This window comes from Protomyctophum bolini (assembly GCF_963924005.1).
Source record: "Protomyctophum bolini genome assembly, chromosome: 22".
Classification (NCBI taxonomy): Eukaryota; Metazoa; Chordata; class Actinopteri; order Myctophiformes; family Myctophidae; genus Protomyctophum; species Protomyctophum bolini.
Window position 1 is genome coordinate 29,065,999 of NC_137883.1, and position 18,926 is coordinate 29,084,924.

Consider the following 18,926-nt stretch of genomic DNA (forward strand, 5'->3'; position numbering starts at 1 on the left):
CAGCATATATGGTTGAGCGGAGTCCCGCAGGGCTTTATACTAGTGTATTTTGTGTTTTTCTGTTATTATGGCGAAGGCTTTCGGTGCAGAAAATGGACGATCGACAAGGTCACAACGCGTCGCACTGCGACACTTGAGCTTCTCCATCTGCTATTTGTTACTAAATCTTTCTCCACAATACGGATGCATGAGGTTTAAGTGGTTTAACGCAAAATGGCTTTACCCACCTTTTTTCCTCTGTCTCCCCGTTTTTAACTGGAAGAGATTAACCAGTTACCTAATTATTTTTGTTCTCAGTTCGTCAGTGATGTCAATCTTGTAATTTGACTTATGTAATTTAGCCCATTAAAAAATGGTTTTGTTTTGTTTCACAAATCTTCCAAATCTTGTGTTTGTTGTGCAAAACTAATGCTTGCAATGGATTCAGAATCATGAATACTGGTAACCTAGTTTGACACGTTACATGCTACTTAAAGCATAATTATATATAATATCTAATTTTATATATATATAAAATTAGATATTTTTGCCTTATGTATAGATGTTAATGGTACCCAAATTTCAACCACTGAATTTACCATGATCCAAAATGTATATAATTAATTTTATTTTTTATTTTTTTATAATTTTTATCCCACAATTTTGTGACCCAGTTTTTTCGCCCAGTGCCAATTATCTAATGTAATCCTGGGCGCTACACTTCCTCTGCCAACTTGGCGGGGGACAGCGGACTAAGCTCATGCCTCCTTCTATGCATGAGGAGTCCAAGCTGCTTCTTTTCACCTGACAGGGGGGAATTTCCTTCGCCGGACGTAGCGCGTGGAAGGAACACGTTATTCCAAATGTTTATGTTATTTGGACTAGCCCTTACCCTTTGTGAGATATTTGCCCCCCTCCCTTGTGGCCGTGGGGGGAACTGCGCACAGTGCGTTTTTAATTCACTAATAAATTCATTATTAATCATTAATGTGTCAAATCGAAAAAAGGGCTTCGTTAAGACCTCCATATTCATATGGTCAATGCCTGTGTGAAAAGGGAGTGATTGGTGCAGGCAAATGAGGAGATACGGCGCTGTTTCTGACAGACAGACAGACAGACATTGTTAGAATTATAGTATGATGATGATGACGACCCTAAGGATCATACAAAACCTTTAATGAATACTGCATACGGACAAATCTTAGATTGACTGGCCTAATGACTGATCAGCTCTATAACAGACATCTTATGCAAACATTTACAGGTGCATGAGCATATGGGAACAGACAGCCCTATGAGGTACATGAGCATATAGGAACAGACAGCCCTATGAGGTACATGAGCCTATGGGAACAGACAGCCCTAGAAAAATGCAGACTAAAACCAACACATTACTATAAATTTCTGGATGATATATTTAGGATATGGGAACATGGCAAAGAAGAATTCCAGGAATTTATTTATGTGTTAAATAGCCATCATATCCATATCAAATTTATGTGACGCACACGGAAATTATTGACTTTCTTGATGTCACAATCTTCAAGGGCCCAAACTTTAACACAAACGGGAAACTAGACTTAAAAGTATTCTTTAAAGAAACAGACACTCACGCCTTACTACACAAAACGTCATTCCACCCTCCGCACTGTTACAAAGGGATAGTCAAATCACAACTGCTAAGATTCCATAGGATTTGCACGCAAGGAAGTGATTTCAAAATAGCCTGTAAAACGCTATTTAATACTCTCAGACTACGAGGGTACACCAGGACATTCCTTCGAAAAGCTCAAAATACCTTCTTAGATGAGAAGAGTGCGGGATCAAAGCTCAAATTGGCCCTGGTATTACCAATTATTAAATGGGGTTTCTAGGTGTATGTAGGACTAGTAGCATGCCAAAGTTTGTGCTATTGCCATAGAGAATGCATTGGGCGTTTAAGTTAAATAACTCAGAAACTACAAAACATTTAAAAGTAAAAAGTTCCAGCATGTGTCTCCACAGTAACGGCCGATACAGATGGAGACACGATAAGGTCCTTGCAGAAGTTGCCAAATGGACGGAACTGCAGAGGGTGACGAGGAATTTCCATCATCAAAGCCCATTTGAAGCTCATTTGAATACACTAAATTCGTCTAGACAACCGTAGCCTTGAAGCTCGGAGCCATGCTGTGATAACAACAGAACTTAACACTTTGGCTCTGTTGTCCTGGAACCCATCCTCACCTATTTCCCCCATCCCCGTCTGGGAGGGCTACAGTCCTCATCCTGTCCTTTTTCCTGCCCCCCTCCTTTCCCCACACACCTTCCACTGTCTGTAAGCAAGACTCTCCTTCTGCTCCTCTTGTGGGTGGGACTAAGACTGTATATAAAGTGTACCTCTGTGATTGTATTGTCATGCTTGCCTGGGAAGACCGGCCTGTGAGGGCTGAAGCGTCCGTGTACTGGCTGTACACGTTAATAAAGATCTACAAAGGGAACTTGGTGCCTCACGCGTTTTAGTGTCTGAAATCCTGCCACATCAAGGGCCATGGCCAACAAACATCAGGCACCACCACCAGAAGTCGTCCAATTCCAAAAGCAAGGAGATAAGGCTCCTAAGGCAAGGAGAGCTGCCAAGAAACCACCTTCCATTTTACACAGAGCTTCTGACTGGGAGATGCAAGTGGACCTGAAAAAGAAGCTTTTTTTTTCCAGAAGAGGTGGCTGTGACTTCTCTCAGACCAGACATGATCCTACTATCCAGGACCACAAAAACCATCTTGGTAGCAGAACTAACAGTGCCCTGGGAGGACAGACTAGGCATCTCTCACCAATTGAAGAAAGCCAAGTACCAGGATTTGATTGATGAGGCTCTTATCAAAGGATGGCACGCATCCCTATTCCCCATAGAAGTTGGCTGCCGTGGTTTCCCAGCAACATCAGTGCGCTACTTCCTGCAGAAGATCGGGTTGGATCCCAAGCAACTGAAGAAAGCCACTGGGGAGATAGCCACTGTAGCCGAGACCACATCAAGATGGATATGGCTGAAGAGAGCCCACAGTTGGAAGCCTGCAGGATCCTAGCCCCACCGACAACCAGTCAAGAAGCAGAAGGTATGCGGCCAGGTTCAGACCTGGCTCAGGGAGTAGGACGCCCCTGCCATGCATAGTCCCGAGTCCAGCTGCAGGGAGCGGCAGGGAGACGTCCCTGACCGCGGGCCCCACCATCCGGAGATGTTCTGGGATGAAAGGGGCGAAACATCAAGGAAGGATGGCTCCCAGCTGATGACCCTGACAGCTGGTACTCGCAATTCTCAGATCATCCATCCACCGAGGATTACCAACACTTGTAACCTGCAACACCTGTAAGTAGCTCTAGCAGATTCTGCTTGTAGCAAAGCATCTTCAATGTTTACTTCACCTGTAAGCTGCAGGGAACGGGCTCAATCCTTCTGTTCGGATGTTAAATACAAACAGCTATGGCAAAAGAAGAAATAACTTGGACATCATTCGCTCTACATGCAAAATGCTTGTCAACAATATACTACACAAGTCAAGACCAATTATTATTATAATATATTCTTAACCTCCTTTTGGTGGGGCCGTCGGGGTGCAGCTGCCCCCTCGGCATTCCTACTTCCCACTGTCATAAATTTAATTTGATTTCCCCAGACGGCAGTTGTAGCTGTATGGAAGTCATGTTTGACATGCTCTCGTATTGAATACGTCTCCCGGTGCGTGACAGTCTGGTCCTAACATACAGATTTATTTTCTCCCCAAGACATTAGGAAAACTGTGAAACATGGTTTGGAATCAGATTACGTGTCATTGAATGGAGATGGAGAGACGTGCAAACGGAGAAGAATATCCCCATGGCAGAAGTCTCCTGATGGACGTGGCACACATGACAGCCCTTCAGGTCCTTATTCGAACTTCTCATCACCTGCCATCCAGTGTCCCTCTCCCCAACACCAGGCGGCCGCAGTGAAAGTGAAACCAGGCCAGTGTCGCTCTCCCCAACACCAGGGAGCCAAAGAGAAAGTAAAACCAGGCCAGTGTCCCTCACCCCAACACCAGGGAGCCAGAGAGCAAGTAGAACCAAGCCAGTGTCCCTCACCCCAACACCAGGGAGCCAGAGAGAAAGTAGAACCAAGCCAGTGTCCCTCACCCCAACACCAGGGAACCAGAGAGAAAGTAAAACAGGCCAGTGTCCCTCTCCCCAACACCAGGGAACCAGAGAGAAAGTCAAACCAGGCCAGTGTCCCTCTCCCCAACACCAGGGAGCCAGAGAGAAAGTAAAACCAAGCCAGTGTCCCTCTCCCCAACACCAGGGAACCAGAGAGCAAGTAAAACCAAGCCAGTGTCCCTCTCCCCAACACCAGGGAGCCAGAGAGAAAGTAAAACCAAGCCAGTGTCCCTCACCCCAACACCAGGGAGCCAGAGAGCAAGTAGAACCAAGCCAGTGTCCCTCTCCCCAACACCAGGCAGCCAGAGAGAAAGTAGAACCAAGCCAGTGTCCCTCTCCCCAACACCAGGGAGCCAGAGAGAAAGTAGAACCAAGCCAGTGTCCCTCACCCCAACACCAGGGAGCCAGAGAGAAAGTAGAACCAAGCCAGTGTCCCTCACCCCAACACCAGGGAGCCAGAGAGAAAGTAAAACCAGGCCAGTGTCCCTCTCCCCAACACCAGGGAACCAGAGAGAAAGTCAAACCAGGCCAGTGTCCCTCTCCCCAACACCAGGGAGCCAGAGAGAAAGTAAAACCAAGCCAGTGTCCCTCTCCCCAACACCAGGGAACCAGAGAGCAAGTAAAACCAAGCCAGTGTCCCTCTCCCCAACACCAGGGAGCCAGAGAGAAAGTAAAACCAAGCCAGTGTCCCTCTCCCCAACACCAGGGAACCAGAGAGAAAGTAAAACCAAGCCAGTGTCCCATTGAAACCAATCAATGGAGAGTATTGCAACTGAACTCTAGATTCATCCCATTATTTAAAAAAATCTAGAGTTGCAAATTGAAGCTATAGGTCCATGTGTATTCCAGCCCTATATCATGCATATTCTAATACAAACTTCTTAATACTTCCTAAGGATAATATGAGCATCAAAGCAATATTTAGATACTTTCTTTTTTTAAATTATTTAATAGCTCACAACGTGTTGCGGAGGCGACACGTTGTGAGCTTGCAGATCGGCTATTTAACATATGACACGTCGTACGGCGAAGCATACGTCAGGCTTCCCTGACTGAGGCAATGTACACAGTCAACACAGAGTCAGACAGTCAGACACACATTGCTCCTCGGTGCAAAATAAACAGTGTACACTACCCGACTTTATGATAATAAGGGACAGTATGTCGGGGCACGCTGTTGTCATGTTGATAAGCTTCATATTGTGCAGCAGCAGTGCCAGTCCGTGAGAAACGGCATCGCACACTTGCTCCAGCATCTGGAAAACAAGCAGTGAGCAGCATGGAATCCTCCCTCGTTTGACTAAGGACACGCTGTGATTAGCCACAATGGCCAGTGCACTTGTGCAAGACGTGCTGTGATTAGCCAGTAGTAGCTACGGTACTTTGAGTGGCAGTCAGTGCGAAATGCTCTCTGTGTGGCCCCAGCTGTAAGCTGTTGGTGCAGAAGCGCTTCCCGGCGCATTATGAATTTTGACGGCGCATGCACACTGGCGCACCGCTTATGTGCAGCCCTGACTATAACACTATACAATATACACACTATGGTCCTCCTCATTCACAAAGGAGAAATACGCCACAGTGTAACTGATGCATAAATAGATGCGTAATATGATATCGTATTTATCCGTCCGATCAAGCTGCGATTTGCTCCCGTGATATTCAAGGAACCTGCATGGTGTAAGCACTTAATTTTTGCGGATCGCTGAGTGTATCCTTTCCGCATTTTTCCCAAGCGATTCGCCTGGTGTCGCCTGGTTTGTTGGAACATCCATGCCCATTCAACACAATATAAGGCAACAGGAAATATCGAAATACGTCATCATAGGCACAGTCATAATGGAGCTAACAGCTTGTAAATTTTGGGCCCCACTGCTTCATGGGAAATATGACCTGTTAAACTCATGGAAATTGCATTGAAATCACCCTTTTCTTTTCTGCTGGGGGGAAAAAGAAACTGTTTTAAATTTGAGGTGTACAAGTTGCTTTGTTACAATAAAACTTACTGTGTATAAATGTGTGGGACTCTTTTAAAGAGGACATTTTATTAATGGCAATGTAGGCACTGGACATGCCTTAATATACAAACAAAATCAGCTCATAAAAGATTTTGGTGTGACGAGCAGGCTTGATGCAAAGTCTTCTCTTCATAATCGATGGGTGATTCGAGCCACAAATGTCTGGTCCGATTCCTCAAACTTCTTTCTTGTGATGGTCTCTGGCCAGTCGCTGGGTTGAAACGTCCAACCTAAAAGTGGTTAGTTATTATAGTTCCCATGCGTTTTCATAATCCTATGTAAAATAAATATTGCAATGCGCTTGTAGTTGTAGCAGGCAACTATACTACCCACCTAGATGTGTTTTACACCGCGGGCAAGTGGCCACCGTCCAGGAGTATCCGTGGTACCAAGAGAAGCGCTCGTCTGCCGGCCAGTGTTGGGAGACGTTCGCCTTCCTGAGTGTTATGACTTCGAAGCGGTGCCCACACATGTGTGCGTGATATATATACATTTTAACAAATACTGTACACGCATATATATATATATGTGTGTGTGTGTGTACAGTATTTGTTAAAATTTCTTATGAAGTACTGTCAACTCATAAACACCTGGAAGAAATCACGGCACTTCATGTTAAGTGATTACTATTCTAATTATTTAGCATACAGTATGTCAGCATCTTACTCCACATAACTGATTGAAAACAACCCCTCCAGGATCTCAGGAAGGAGAGGACAGAATCTCACGCCTTAATGCAGGGGACGCAGGAGAGGATTGAAACCATGAGAGCGAAGGTACTTTTGTTTCATGGCTGTCTCACTGTATTTCAAGCAATACTACCACATATCTTGCTAATCCAGCCTGTGTACATTTTGTGTACTAGTCAGCACCATTTTAGACGTATATTGTAATGATTTATGACCATATATCAATCAAAATGTACTGTAATTCTGCAAACTGTTAATAATTATTTCAATCAAAGGTTGCTGGGGTCTGGGGACCCCCTGCAGTAGGCTACCTAGTACCTACCTGTTTGTTGCTGGGGGTCCCAGAGATAGAAATGCCACTAAATGGGGGTCCGTATTCTAATGCATGTCAAACTAACCATAACCTCACAAAAACGAGTAGTCCGTGTTGTAGGAAATTTACCAACGGGGTTTGAACAGGCAAAGTTACGAGGTGAGGACAGGATGGCAGTTCAAGGTATTGATTGATTGATTGAAATCTTTATTAACAGTTTGCAGAATTACAGTACATTTCAAGCACAAACTCAATACAAAGACTGTTAACTGTGAGTGGACGACCCAATTAAGCCTTACACTTGTTTACAACAGGGTCCACATTGTTCAATTCATCAAAATAGTATCAGTGTAACATTGTAATTCATAACATTTTCAGAACAGTTGTATAAATAATTCATACAAGCGAGTCAGGTGACAAGTTACCTCCTCCTCCTCTTATCGGCATTTAGAGCCTGGATAGCTACAGGCACGAAGGAGAACTTATACCCTGTTGCTTTTGGCCCCTGGAACCTTTAGGCGAATGCCAGAGGGAAGCAGCTTGAACTCAGAGCTGAGGGGATGGGAGTTGTCCGTACAAATGGACGTGGCTTTCTTAAGCACCTGATTTTTAAATACTTGGTCTAGATAGACTACTGAAATGAACTCCGGCAATCTTTGAGGCCGTTCTCACAATCCTACCAAGGTGGTTTTTGTCCTTTATGTTTAGGTTTCCATACCAACAAATGATGGAGAATTAGATAACTGACTCAATAAAGGCACCGTAGAACAGTTTCATTAGGGATTTGTCAACCTGAAATTTAGCGATCTGCCTCAAGCAAAAGAGGCGTTGTTGGCCTTTCTTGCACAACATTTCACAGTTTCACATCGAATTTCAGCTTGCTGTCAAATGTAGTATACCCAGGTATCTGTAAGTGGTCTGCAGGTGGACTTGCTCACCATGGGCAACGCTGTTCTGGGGAACTGGGAGGGCTCTCCTGAAGTCTACACACATTTCCTTGGTTTTCGAGACATTCAGTTACCTGGATGTAAAACATAAAAACAATCTTGAGTTATAATTGTACACCACTGTGTTTGTAACTTACTTCTTTCTCTGCCCTTGATTTTCTATACTGCTTATATTCACATTGTTAGTAGTTATGATTGAATTGATGAATTTGGATCAATTATTTCCATCTTGACCAAGTGGGGACCCAGCTAGGGGTCCTTGAGGGAGTTCCAGGGGTTCCCCAGCATTTTTGATGATTTGACAAAAATGAAAAAAAAACGATGGGTTATAGCCCATGTTTTTGAAATTTTGAAAAAAAAAGTTATCCTCGTTTCTCATCATTTTGGACCATGGGCTATAGCCTATACCCTATATCGGACGTACGGCATACTATAGCGCGCCGTTTTTCATCATTTTTGACTCGACTCGTATTTTATAATAGTACATAATGTAATGTAAATACACCGGATTTAGCTAAATATGGACATTGTTTTATCCGTAGTCCCCCCAATAGCAGACTAACACAGGCAACAAAACATGATGCAATATATGGTCCAGACGAGTAACATTGCATTACACTTCCATGTCCTCTCAGGTGACAATGCTTCGCAGATCTAGGATCAGTGTTTGGCCAAATGTCCGGCCAGCAGGCAGATCTGTACCGGCGCAGCCTGTGTCCCAAGATGCACCTGTATCGCAGCCCATGTCCCAAGATGCACCTGTACTGCAAGATGCACCTCTACCGCAGCCCGTGTCCCAAGACGCACCTGTACCGCAAGATGCACCTGTATCGCAGCCCGTGTCCCAAGACGACGCACCTGGACCCCTCCCTATTTCCCAGGAAACGCCACAGCGTGAAATAAACGAGGACCATTCTGTGGCTGTTGTGACAGACGGAACGCCTGTGTCTCCGTTAGGGAAAAGCACTGTCCCAAGGTGAGTTCTGCCTGAATGAAAAGCACTGTCCCAAGGTGAGTTCTGCCGGAATGCTACTTGGTTGTGCGTTGGTGACGCGGCGACGCACAACCGAAAATGGCCGATCTACTAGCTCACCGCGCGTCAGGCTGCGATGCGCGGTGAGCTTGTGTAGCTTTAATTAAGCTTATACATTTTGCTCAGGCTTTGCAAGCTAAAGATAAATGCGTTGTGTCCTCTCATACCGATTTGACTTTTTGCTTTCAATGTCTTGAATGGCTTGAATCCATTCTCAGTCACCACAACTGATTACAGTCATTTTTGATAAGATTGAAGAGCATTGGGACTCAAAACTAGTAATAGAATACAGCAGCTTCCATTAAAACTCATTTTGGGCGGAAACCTCTTTTGGTGTTATTGAAAAATAGCAGATCTACAAGCTCATAGCGCGCCACCGAGTGGCGCGCTACGAGCTTTTCGGTCTGCTATTTTCGAAAAATCGAAGAACGATTGACAATAGAAACATAGCTTTTTCCGAAAACTGTCAGGATGTAGAAGACATTTTTAGAATCTGATCTCGGGTCAAAATGGGTTAAAAACTCTTTCATGCTGTTCACAGATTAGGAATTGACATGACAAAAATCTTCAGTCACGAGAGCTGCTTTTGCCTGCGTTGTGTCTTGTCTCATTTAGGGACGCCAGTGATGCGGGTGGCGAAGGCACCTCCCCCTCAGCTGCGCTCCAGAGGAGGAAGCGTTTTTCCATCAAGCCCAAAGTTGCTCCGTCGCTGAACCGAGCTCGAGCCCCAAAGTCTCCGGTCAGGACGGCGGTCCCGGAAGGACCTTGTTCAGACAGCCAGGATGTGACTGCCTCCAGCCAGACTGATGCTACGCTCTCACAGGGAACCACGTCCCCACGCCAGCAGCGGATGCTCTCTGGAGGTCAGTCTGGCTGCAAATTAACACATAATAATTGTTACTTAGACTTGTTTCCATTAAAAATAAATTGAGAAAATAGACTGATAAGCCTGTCGAGCGTGTGTGAGCTTTGAGATTTTTGCAGTATTTTAGAAAGTTTGTGTATATGACCTGTATATACGCTGACGTGGAAAAATTCCACGTCAAAATCTCGTGTGAAGGAATACACTCCGGACCCTGCCAAAATGACCATGAGAGACCTCATCTACTATTTACCGGTCTCTAACCCCATGAGGTGAGTGTCCACTATGGAATTATTTATATCATGTGACACTGCTTGCCTCTAGAAAATGTATTTATTTAAAATGGATTATTATTACCGACTTCCTGACTTGTAATTATTTGCTCTTTCTTATTTTTTTTTAATCTCCAGCTCTTATTTAGCACAGGAGTCACAGGGAAAGAACGACGAGGAGATTGTGGTCCCACCTTCTCCAGTTAGACAACCGTAAGACTCTGTCTTATTATATTCCTCTGTTGAAGCTCAATAATTGAAACATACTTACTGTATATGAAGTACCTTTTTTCTTTTGTAACTATATTACATTATTAGTTTAACTTTTTATGTTAGCGTTGTGCACCAGGGCTCCAATCGCTCCATAATAGTATTTCCCTTTTTACACCAAATCTCTTTTACCTCACTGGTTCCCGAACACTGGATCGGGACCCATTTGTGGGTCGTGGACACATTTATTTATTATTATTTTTTATGATATTTTTTTGTCTTTTTCTGCCTTTATTGATGAAAGTAGACTGACAGGAAATGGGGGGGAAGACACGTGGCCGTCGGGATCGGGAGTCGAACCCGCGGCACGCCGTCAGGCTGGCTCAGCAGCCTGGGTGCCCAGACGGTTCAGCTAACCGTCTGGGCCGCGGACACATTTCTTCAAGCTCACAACGTTAGCGACACGTTGTGAGCTTGTACATAGGCTCTTTAACCCATTCTGATCTGGAACCCATTTTGGTGATAGCATCATGTTATGCTTTAGCTATTGAAAAATAGCAGATCTACAAGCTCATAGCGCGCCACCGAGTGGCGCGCTACGAGCTTGTAGGTCTGCTATTTTTGAAAAATCGAAGAATGACTGACATTTTTAGAATCTGATCTCAGGTCAGAATGGGTTAATCAGACCAGTGTGTGTCCAGTGGAAACCTTGTATGAATCTGATCTCAGGTCAGAATGGTTTAACACTCAAGCGAGTGAGCCTCAACAAAACTCTCCTGAATTCCGCAGGTCACCCGAGAGGGTCCCGACTCCTCCCCCTCCCCCGAGCCCAGCGCCGTCGTCTCACCAGGCGGGCGAGGACGACGGCGATGACGAACAGGAAGAAGAAGCGGACGCCGACGACTGTGAAGCGGACGACGAGCAGCTGATGGTTCCCAGGGTGAAAGTGGCCGAGGACGGCACGCTGATTATCGACGAGTCCAGGTCAGTGATGTTCAGTCATTCATTATTCTTTCGCCTACACATGGCATGCGTCACGTTTCATTCAGGACGTGGTCTGCGCCTTTTTGAAATCAACGCTAAACAGTCAGTTGAGACCGTGAGAAGCAGTGCAGAAGTCGTCAAATGTCTGTTTTTTTGGTGAATTCCTAGTTTTCGTGGTTCGTGGTTTTTTTTAATCGACTTTTCGGTTTACTTTGAAGGGCTCGTGCCAAGCGTGTTAGCTCGGTATAAACAAAGGTTGGTGTTCTATGTTGGTCTACAGATCCACCCTGTGGACAGCAGACGTTACTGAACCTTCTCTCCGGTTCCTTGTCGTGGCTGTGGAACAAGGAAAAAGTCAATTTGAGCGTTCCGTTTTGATCTCTTATGTTGCTGCTGTAGTCGAGTTAATTAAACAGTTAATGCCAGGTATCTATATATAATGTGTGAGACAAAACACAAAGGCTTGTTTGTTTTAGTGACGCTCGGCAAACTTGTGTCTCAGTTTGACAGTGGAGGTCAAGAGGGCGAAAGGACCGAACCCAGCGGATGGCAAAGACCCCATCTTTGAACGTGGCTCCACCACCACTTACTCCAGCTTCAGGAAAGGGAACTATACTAAACCCTGGTCCACTGAAGGTACGTGCTGATTGTACTATATGTTTAGGTGGACATCTTGCTGCTGTTAGGGGTGCAACTGTCCATTGTTTTCTTGCTGATTATTCAAAGTGTAGTTGTTATGGTTGCTGTGGGTTTCTCAAAATAATTCAGAAGAACAAGTTGTACGACGTTGTGTCATGCTAAAATAGCTGATCTCCAAGCTCACAGTTCCGTCGAAGCTGTGTAGCTTGTGGATTTGGTATTTTTTAATGTATTTTAAAACCGTTGTCTTTAATAAAATGCCCACATAGGGATAGTGTTGTAGCCCCATTGGATTAAAAAAATGTAAATTAATCCACACCAGACTTTGACTTTAACGTTCTTATTTTCTTTCCATCAGAGACAGAAATGTTCTTCCTGGCGATCAGCATGGTGGGGACAGACTTTTCCATGATCTGCCAGTTGTTTCCTCACAGAGGTCGGTCACAGATAAAGGTCAGTGGAGATCTGAACCAATGCTATGAACGTATTTAATTAACACTGTTAAAGTGTCTACAAGACTAAATATACATTGACGAACATTCGTACGTAGCGTTGCATTCATTGAGTTTTTAACCTTTTCAGCACAAGTTCAAGAGGGAGGAACGGGGCAATTCCTGGAGGGTCGACAAGGCTTTCAGTAAGTATTTGAATGTCAGACGTTGCTTTTGCAACTCTTATCTCGTTTTGTTGTCTTATCGTGTTCTGTTGTGGCAGGGATTTGTTTATGTCTACGTATGCAACTTTTCTGCTTTAGAGATATTGGTTTAGGGAATTAGGGCAGGCGCGTTGGTTACAAGAAATGTTATCTATCACTTTATCGAGAGATAATATGGGCAAATATTGAACCAATATGTTTCCCAACCTTGGCATCAAGATCACAATGCGTTGAGCTTGTAGATCAGTTATTTTCGCTATTTGTTTTACTACGGGAACCATGTTGTGTGTGCACTCCACTGCCGTATTCAATAGAGCTGATCTATCGAGTGGCCTTTAACACTATCCTGTAACGTTTCCTATAGAAGAGAAGCGTAAGTTGGATATCGAGTTCTTCTCTAAGCTCCTGGAGAAGATCCTTGAGGTGCAGAAATGCAAGAAGCCCAGAGCCCCCAGGCAGAGGAAGCCCAAGTCGCCCGACGAGAAAAAGACCACGAGGAAACCCAGCAGGAAGACAAAAGGTAACGGAAACGGTTCAACATCACTGCACTCCACTAAGACCAGGTGTAAAATGGTTTGGATTGAATTCAGTTAGGCTGGTGTTAGAGATTTATGTTTTCCTTGAGTTGGAGCGAAATACTGCATATCGTCACAGTTGGGTTGAAGAAGTCTTGTATGTCCAAACTGTTAACTTTCAGTAAATGTATGTACCTTGTGCTTTCAGGAATTAAGAGTGCGGAGACGATACTGAGCGACGTAGAAGAGGAGGAGGAGGAAGAGGAGGATGGAGGGGCTGACATGGTGGAGGGAGAGAAGGAGAACGAGGACGTCTCTAACGAGAGAGGAGATCCTGCTTCCCCGCAAAGGAAAGGGAAACGCAAGAAGAAAGACAATGACGAGTCAACTTTCTCAGTTGACTCGTCGTCACCCAGTGAGAAGAAGAAGAAGAAAAAGAAGAAAACAGATGAAGAACAATCCAGTGAGCAACAAGGTACAGGAGTTCCTTTCCTTTCCCCAGTGTCATTATTGACTACATGCACTGTTTTACAAAGTGTGGGCCGGCTGGGCCCTCTCTAGAGCCCTGCACGGGTCCAAAACCCCAGTCCTAGCCTTGAGAACGACAAAACATTTAGTTTTGTAACGGGTGATGTTCGAGTGACTGGCACACCTACGTCCTTCCATGAACACGGCCCTGGCCCTTGGTGTTCGAGCCCCGCCCGGTTCGGCACCAGCCCAACGAGGGTCTGCAATTTATTACCCCGAGCCCGACCCTAAGGCTTACAAGTAATGCTCAAGTGTGTTTTAAAAAAGCATTGAAGGAAAAATTAATGCAATTCTTGCAGTATGTACTACTGTAACTGTAACTGTAGGAAATGAATTGGTCTTGTGTCTTGTAGCGTCTCAATCTTTATTTTTTTATCCCACGATTTTGTAACCCATTTTTCACCCCTGTGTCAATTATCTAATGTGATCCTGGGCTCTACACACCCTCCGCCAACCTGGGGAGAGCAACGGACTTGAACTCATGCATCCTTCATGCATGAGTGTCCAAGTCGCTCCTTTACACCTGACGGGGGGAGTTTCCCTGGTTGGACGTAGCACGTGGAAGGAACACGTTATTCCAACCAGTTCCATTCCCCTCCATCAGGCGCCCCGGCTGACCAGGGGGAGGCAGTTTAGAGAACAGGATTCTTTCTATAATGGGGGTCATATTTCTTTCCCTAGTCAAAGGGTGACTACAGCTTAAAATGAGTTCTGCATTGGACTTCAGTCATTGAATCAAACCGGCGCTGCTGTCGCGAGGCCGAGCAGCGAAGCCACTCGTACCGCTGGGCCGTAAGTGGGGCAAGAAAGGACCGGCGCCGTCCACCAAGGACCCCCCGGCCGCAGGAGGAAAGAGCTCGGCTGACGACAAGGTGGTCATTTGTACACACACACGGCCTTTTGGCTCGTACGTAACGTCATATATATATCGTTGCTGTCGGGCGAAAAACCCCTCTTATCTCCATATTTTAATTTCAGTTTATTTTATTTATAGTACAAAATCACCCCAAAGGCGTCTCTTGCTGCACTTTATAGCATTAATACATCAACAAACAAAACAAATCAAAGACTTGATTGTGTTTTCTTTTTGTAAATGAATGCCCTACTTGGTCATAATAAATACAGTGTCACGCAAAAGTAGAAGATCTACAAGCTCGAAATGTGGCGCATAGCAACACGTTCTGAGCTTGTAGATCTGCTACCTTTGCTATTTTTTTTCTTCGTTTTAATCCTGAAAAGTAAAAGTTTTGGTTGGACAAGAGACGAAAGCTATGACGTAAGACCAAAAATGGCCTCCAAGTCATGAATATGGTGAAGCGATAAAGCGGCATAGTCTTACTGAAAGTCACCCGTTTTAGGTCGATGAAGAATCGTCACCTTTGAGGCCAACAGAAGAAAACAAGCAGGATGGGGACGATTCCTGTGAAGGTGAAGACGAGTCTACCGTTTCACCTCCCAAGCGTACCAGGTACAAAACTGAGGCCGATTCTACAAATGCCTTCTAAATCCTGACAGTTTTCTGAAAAACCCATGTTTCTATTTCAGTGATGCTCAACCTTTTTCATGTCAAGGACCCCCAGAATTATATGTATTTGAACGATTTTTCAAAAATAGCAGATCTACAAGCTCATAGCATGGCACTCGGTGCTGCGCTATGAGCTTGTAGATCTGCCATTTTTCAATAGCTAAAGTATAACATAATGCTTAAAACACCAAAGGGGGTTGCCGTCCAGAATGGGTTAAGTCTATGCCCGTTTCCAAATTGCATCGTTGAGTCGAACACCTCAAATCATACCTGTAAAAAATAACTCGTAAACGGCCCACAGTATAATTGCCAGTATGTGTGTTTTTCTGTAGATATGGGAGACTGCCCAAACCTGTCCAGCACTTGAACTATTCAACCAAAGAGGATGCTGCACTTTCCTCCGCGTCTGACGGGCCGACCCCCGAGTCTGCCTCCAAGCCCAAGCGCCTCGTCAAGAAGGCCAAAAAAGTGTTGTAACCTGCCGTTTTTATCTACGTTCTAATTCTTTAATTGGCCTCGTTTCGTTTTTCATCATTTTGGACCATGTGCTATAGCTATAGGTTTCAAACGAGGATAACTTTTTCTTTTTCAAAATTTCAAAAATGATGAAAAACGGCGTGCTATAGTATGCCGTACGGTATGGGCTATAGCCCACGGTCCAAAATGATGAGAAACGAGGCTAACTTTTTTTTTCAAAATTTCAAAAAACATGGGCTATAACCCATCGTTTTTGTCAAATTGCGGAAATTGCGGAAATGGTAATTGCTGAAATTGCGGGAATGGAAATTGCGGAAATTGCGGATTTTTTTTTCATTTTTTCATTTTTTTCAAATCCTCAAAAATTATGAAAAACGGCGCGCTATAGTATCCCGTACGATATGGGCTATAGCCCACGGTCCAAAATGATGAGAAACGAGGCTAACTTTTTTTTTCAAAATTTCAAAAAACATGGGCTATAACCCATCGTTTTTGTCATTTCGTCATTTTTTTTAAATCCTCAAAAATGATGAAAAACGGCGCGCTATAGTATGCCGTACGATATGGGCTATAGCCCATGGTCCAAAATGATGAGAAACGAGGCTAACTTTTTTTTCCAAAATTTCAAAAAACATGGGCTATAACCCATCGTTTTTGTCATTTCGTCATTTTTTTCAAATCCTCAAAAATGATGAAAAACGGCGCGCTATAGTATGCCGTACGATATGGGCTATAGCCCACGGTCCAAAATGATGAGAAACGAAGCTAACTTTTTTTTTCAAAATTTCAAAAAACATGGGCTATAACCCATCGTTTTTGTCATTTCGTCATTTTTTTCAAATCCTCAAAAATGATGAAAAACTGCGCGCTATAGTATGCCGTACGATATGGTCTATAGCCCACGGTCCAAAATGATGAGAAACGAGGCTAACTTTTTTTTCCAAAATTTCAAAAAACATGGGCTATAACCCATCGTTTTTGTCATTTCGTAATTTTTTTCAAATCTTCAAAAATGATGAAAAACTGCGCGCTATAGTATGCCGTACGATATGGGCTATAGCCAATGGTCCAAAATGATGAGAAACGAGGCTAACTTTTTTTTTCAAAATTTCAAAAAACATGGGCTATAACCCATCGTTTTTGTCATTTCGTCATTTTTTTCAAATCTTCAAAAACGATGAAAAACGGCGTGCCATAGTATGCCGTACGATATGGGCTATAGCCCACGGTCCAAAATGATGAGAAACGAGGCTAACTTTTTTTTTTTCAAAATTTCAAAAAACATGGCTTATAACCCATCGTTTTTTTCATTTTTTCATTTTTTTCAAATCCTCAAAAACGATGAAAAACGGCGTGCCATAGTATGCCGTACGATATGGGCTATAGCCCACGGTCCAAAATGATGAGAAACGAGGCTAACTTATTTTTCCAAAATTTCAAAAGAGTCCTACCCACAGACAGAGCTTTGGACAGGTCAGTCATTTAGACAAGAGTCCTACCCACAGACAGAGCTTTGGACAGGTCAGTCATTTCTTATTCTCACGCCTTGTAAGACAATCAGAGGTCTCTGTTTATCGACATGTCGGAGGTCTTCTAAATGTAAGGCAGTTGCTAGAGTCCCTTTGCAAATACATGCTTTGGCATCTGCTGTATACAGTATACTGTACTGTATTGTACTGTACTGTACTGTATACTGGTGTGGGACTGGCTGGTAAATGGTGCATTTATATAGCACTCTCATCCAAAGCACTTTAACACAGATTGTGCATTACATTCACCCATTCACACACACACACACACACACACACATTCATATACCTTTACATAGATTGTGCATTAATACATTCACCCATTCACACACACACACACACACACACACACACACACACACACACACACACACACACACACACACACACACACACACACACATTCACACACGCATTCATACACTGCTACACAGCTTCTTGCTAACTCTGGGGGAGCCCAGGATGGAACTGGGTGAAAAGAAAACTGGGTTACAAAATCGTGGGATAAAAAAATTATTAAAAAAAAGGAACTGGGAACCCCCCCACTCTACCACAGAGACCACTGCTGCTCTCATGTTGTTCCAGTTGGTCCTGGACTAGTACTAATACTCGGTGTTCTCTCTGTGTGTTCCTGAAGGTGTTGGAGCACATCCGTCTGCCTCTCATCAGTCCCTCCTTCCTCCACACTGTGGTGGAGAGTCTGGAGGTGGTGAAAGAACAGCCGGGCTGTCAGAGGTTCATCTCTGAGGCCAAGGGGGAGCAGCCATACTCTAACTCAGCACGCCCACGCAGTAACACCGGTATGTGACGAGCTGAAAGTGGACATCTATCCAAAGGCCAGCATGCCCGTCTGTGAGATATGTGGGTCTCTTTTCATGAAATAAACTCTTGAATGTACTCCTGTACACCTGCTCCTTCTCCCCCACTGGATGCAGTGATCGTGGCTGTGGGAGAAAAGATGTACCAAAGGAACACCGTCGACTCATTGGAGATCTTCGATCCCCTGACAGAAGAGTGGAGGACAGTTGGAGACTTGCCCATGAAAAGCGAAAGGCATGCCATGGTCGCCTCAGGTGAGAAGAAAAACTCTATTATTGGACTCGGGTCCATGCACAAAGTACAAACGAATAGACATAAAAGAGACATGACGGGCAAGAAAAAGTCATTAAAAGGATGTAAAATAAAAAATAGTACACAACTTAACCCATTCTGGGCGGGAACCCCTTTTTGGGTTCTGTACAGAGCATGTGAGCGGAGCGAAGAGATTTTGACGTGAGCGCGGAGCGGGTTTTTAAATGGGTCGGATTGACTTCCGGAGCGAGAGCTGTCCTCCGCTCCGAGCCGCTCAGTGCACACGGCACGGCACTGTGCAAGCTTGGCTAGCAGTTTACATCAATCATTGCCTCTCAGGCAGGCCCGGCACCACGGGGGGGTAAAGGGGATGTTTGCGCCCTTAAATCAACCTCTTTGCCTTTGTGCCCCCTCAAAAATCTCAATGTCCTCTCAGTCATTCCATCCTGGCGCCGGGGCCTGCTCTCAGACTCAAGCCCAGCCCCATACGCGTAATCTGCTTCACGGACTGTCCAT

General features: G+C 44.5%; 1 protein-coding gene across 1 annotated transcript; it reads left to right on the plus strand.

Moving 5' to 3' along the window:
- Nucleotides 1–10,198: 10,198 nt before the first annotated feature.
- On the plus strand, nucleotides 10,199–13,873 carry LOC308309751 (transcription factor TFIIIB component B'' homolog; the record flags this gene model as incomplete). Its single annotated transcript, XM_080755668.1, has 9 exons — nucleotides 10,199–10,277; nucleotides 10,416–10,490; nucleotides 11,277–11,471; nucleotides 11,974–12,107; nucleotides 12,469–12,563; nucleotides 12,693–12,747; nucleotides 13,130–13,285; nucleotides 13,489–13,755; nucleotides 13,842–13,873. Exons 1-9 carry the CDS (start codon nucleotides 10,228–10,230, stop codon nucleotides 13,871–13,873), a joined length of 1,059 nt encoding a protein of 352 aa, XP_080611794.1. The 5' UTR covers nucleotides 10,199–10,227.
- Nucleotides 13,874–18,926: the final 5,053 nt, after the last annotated feature.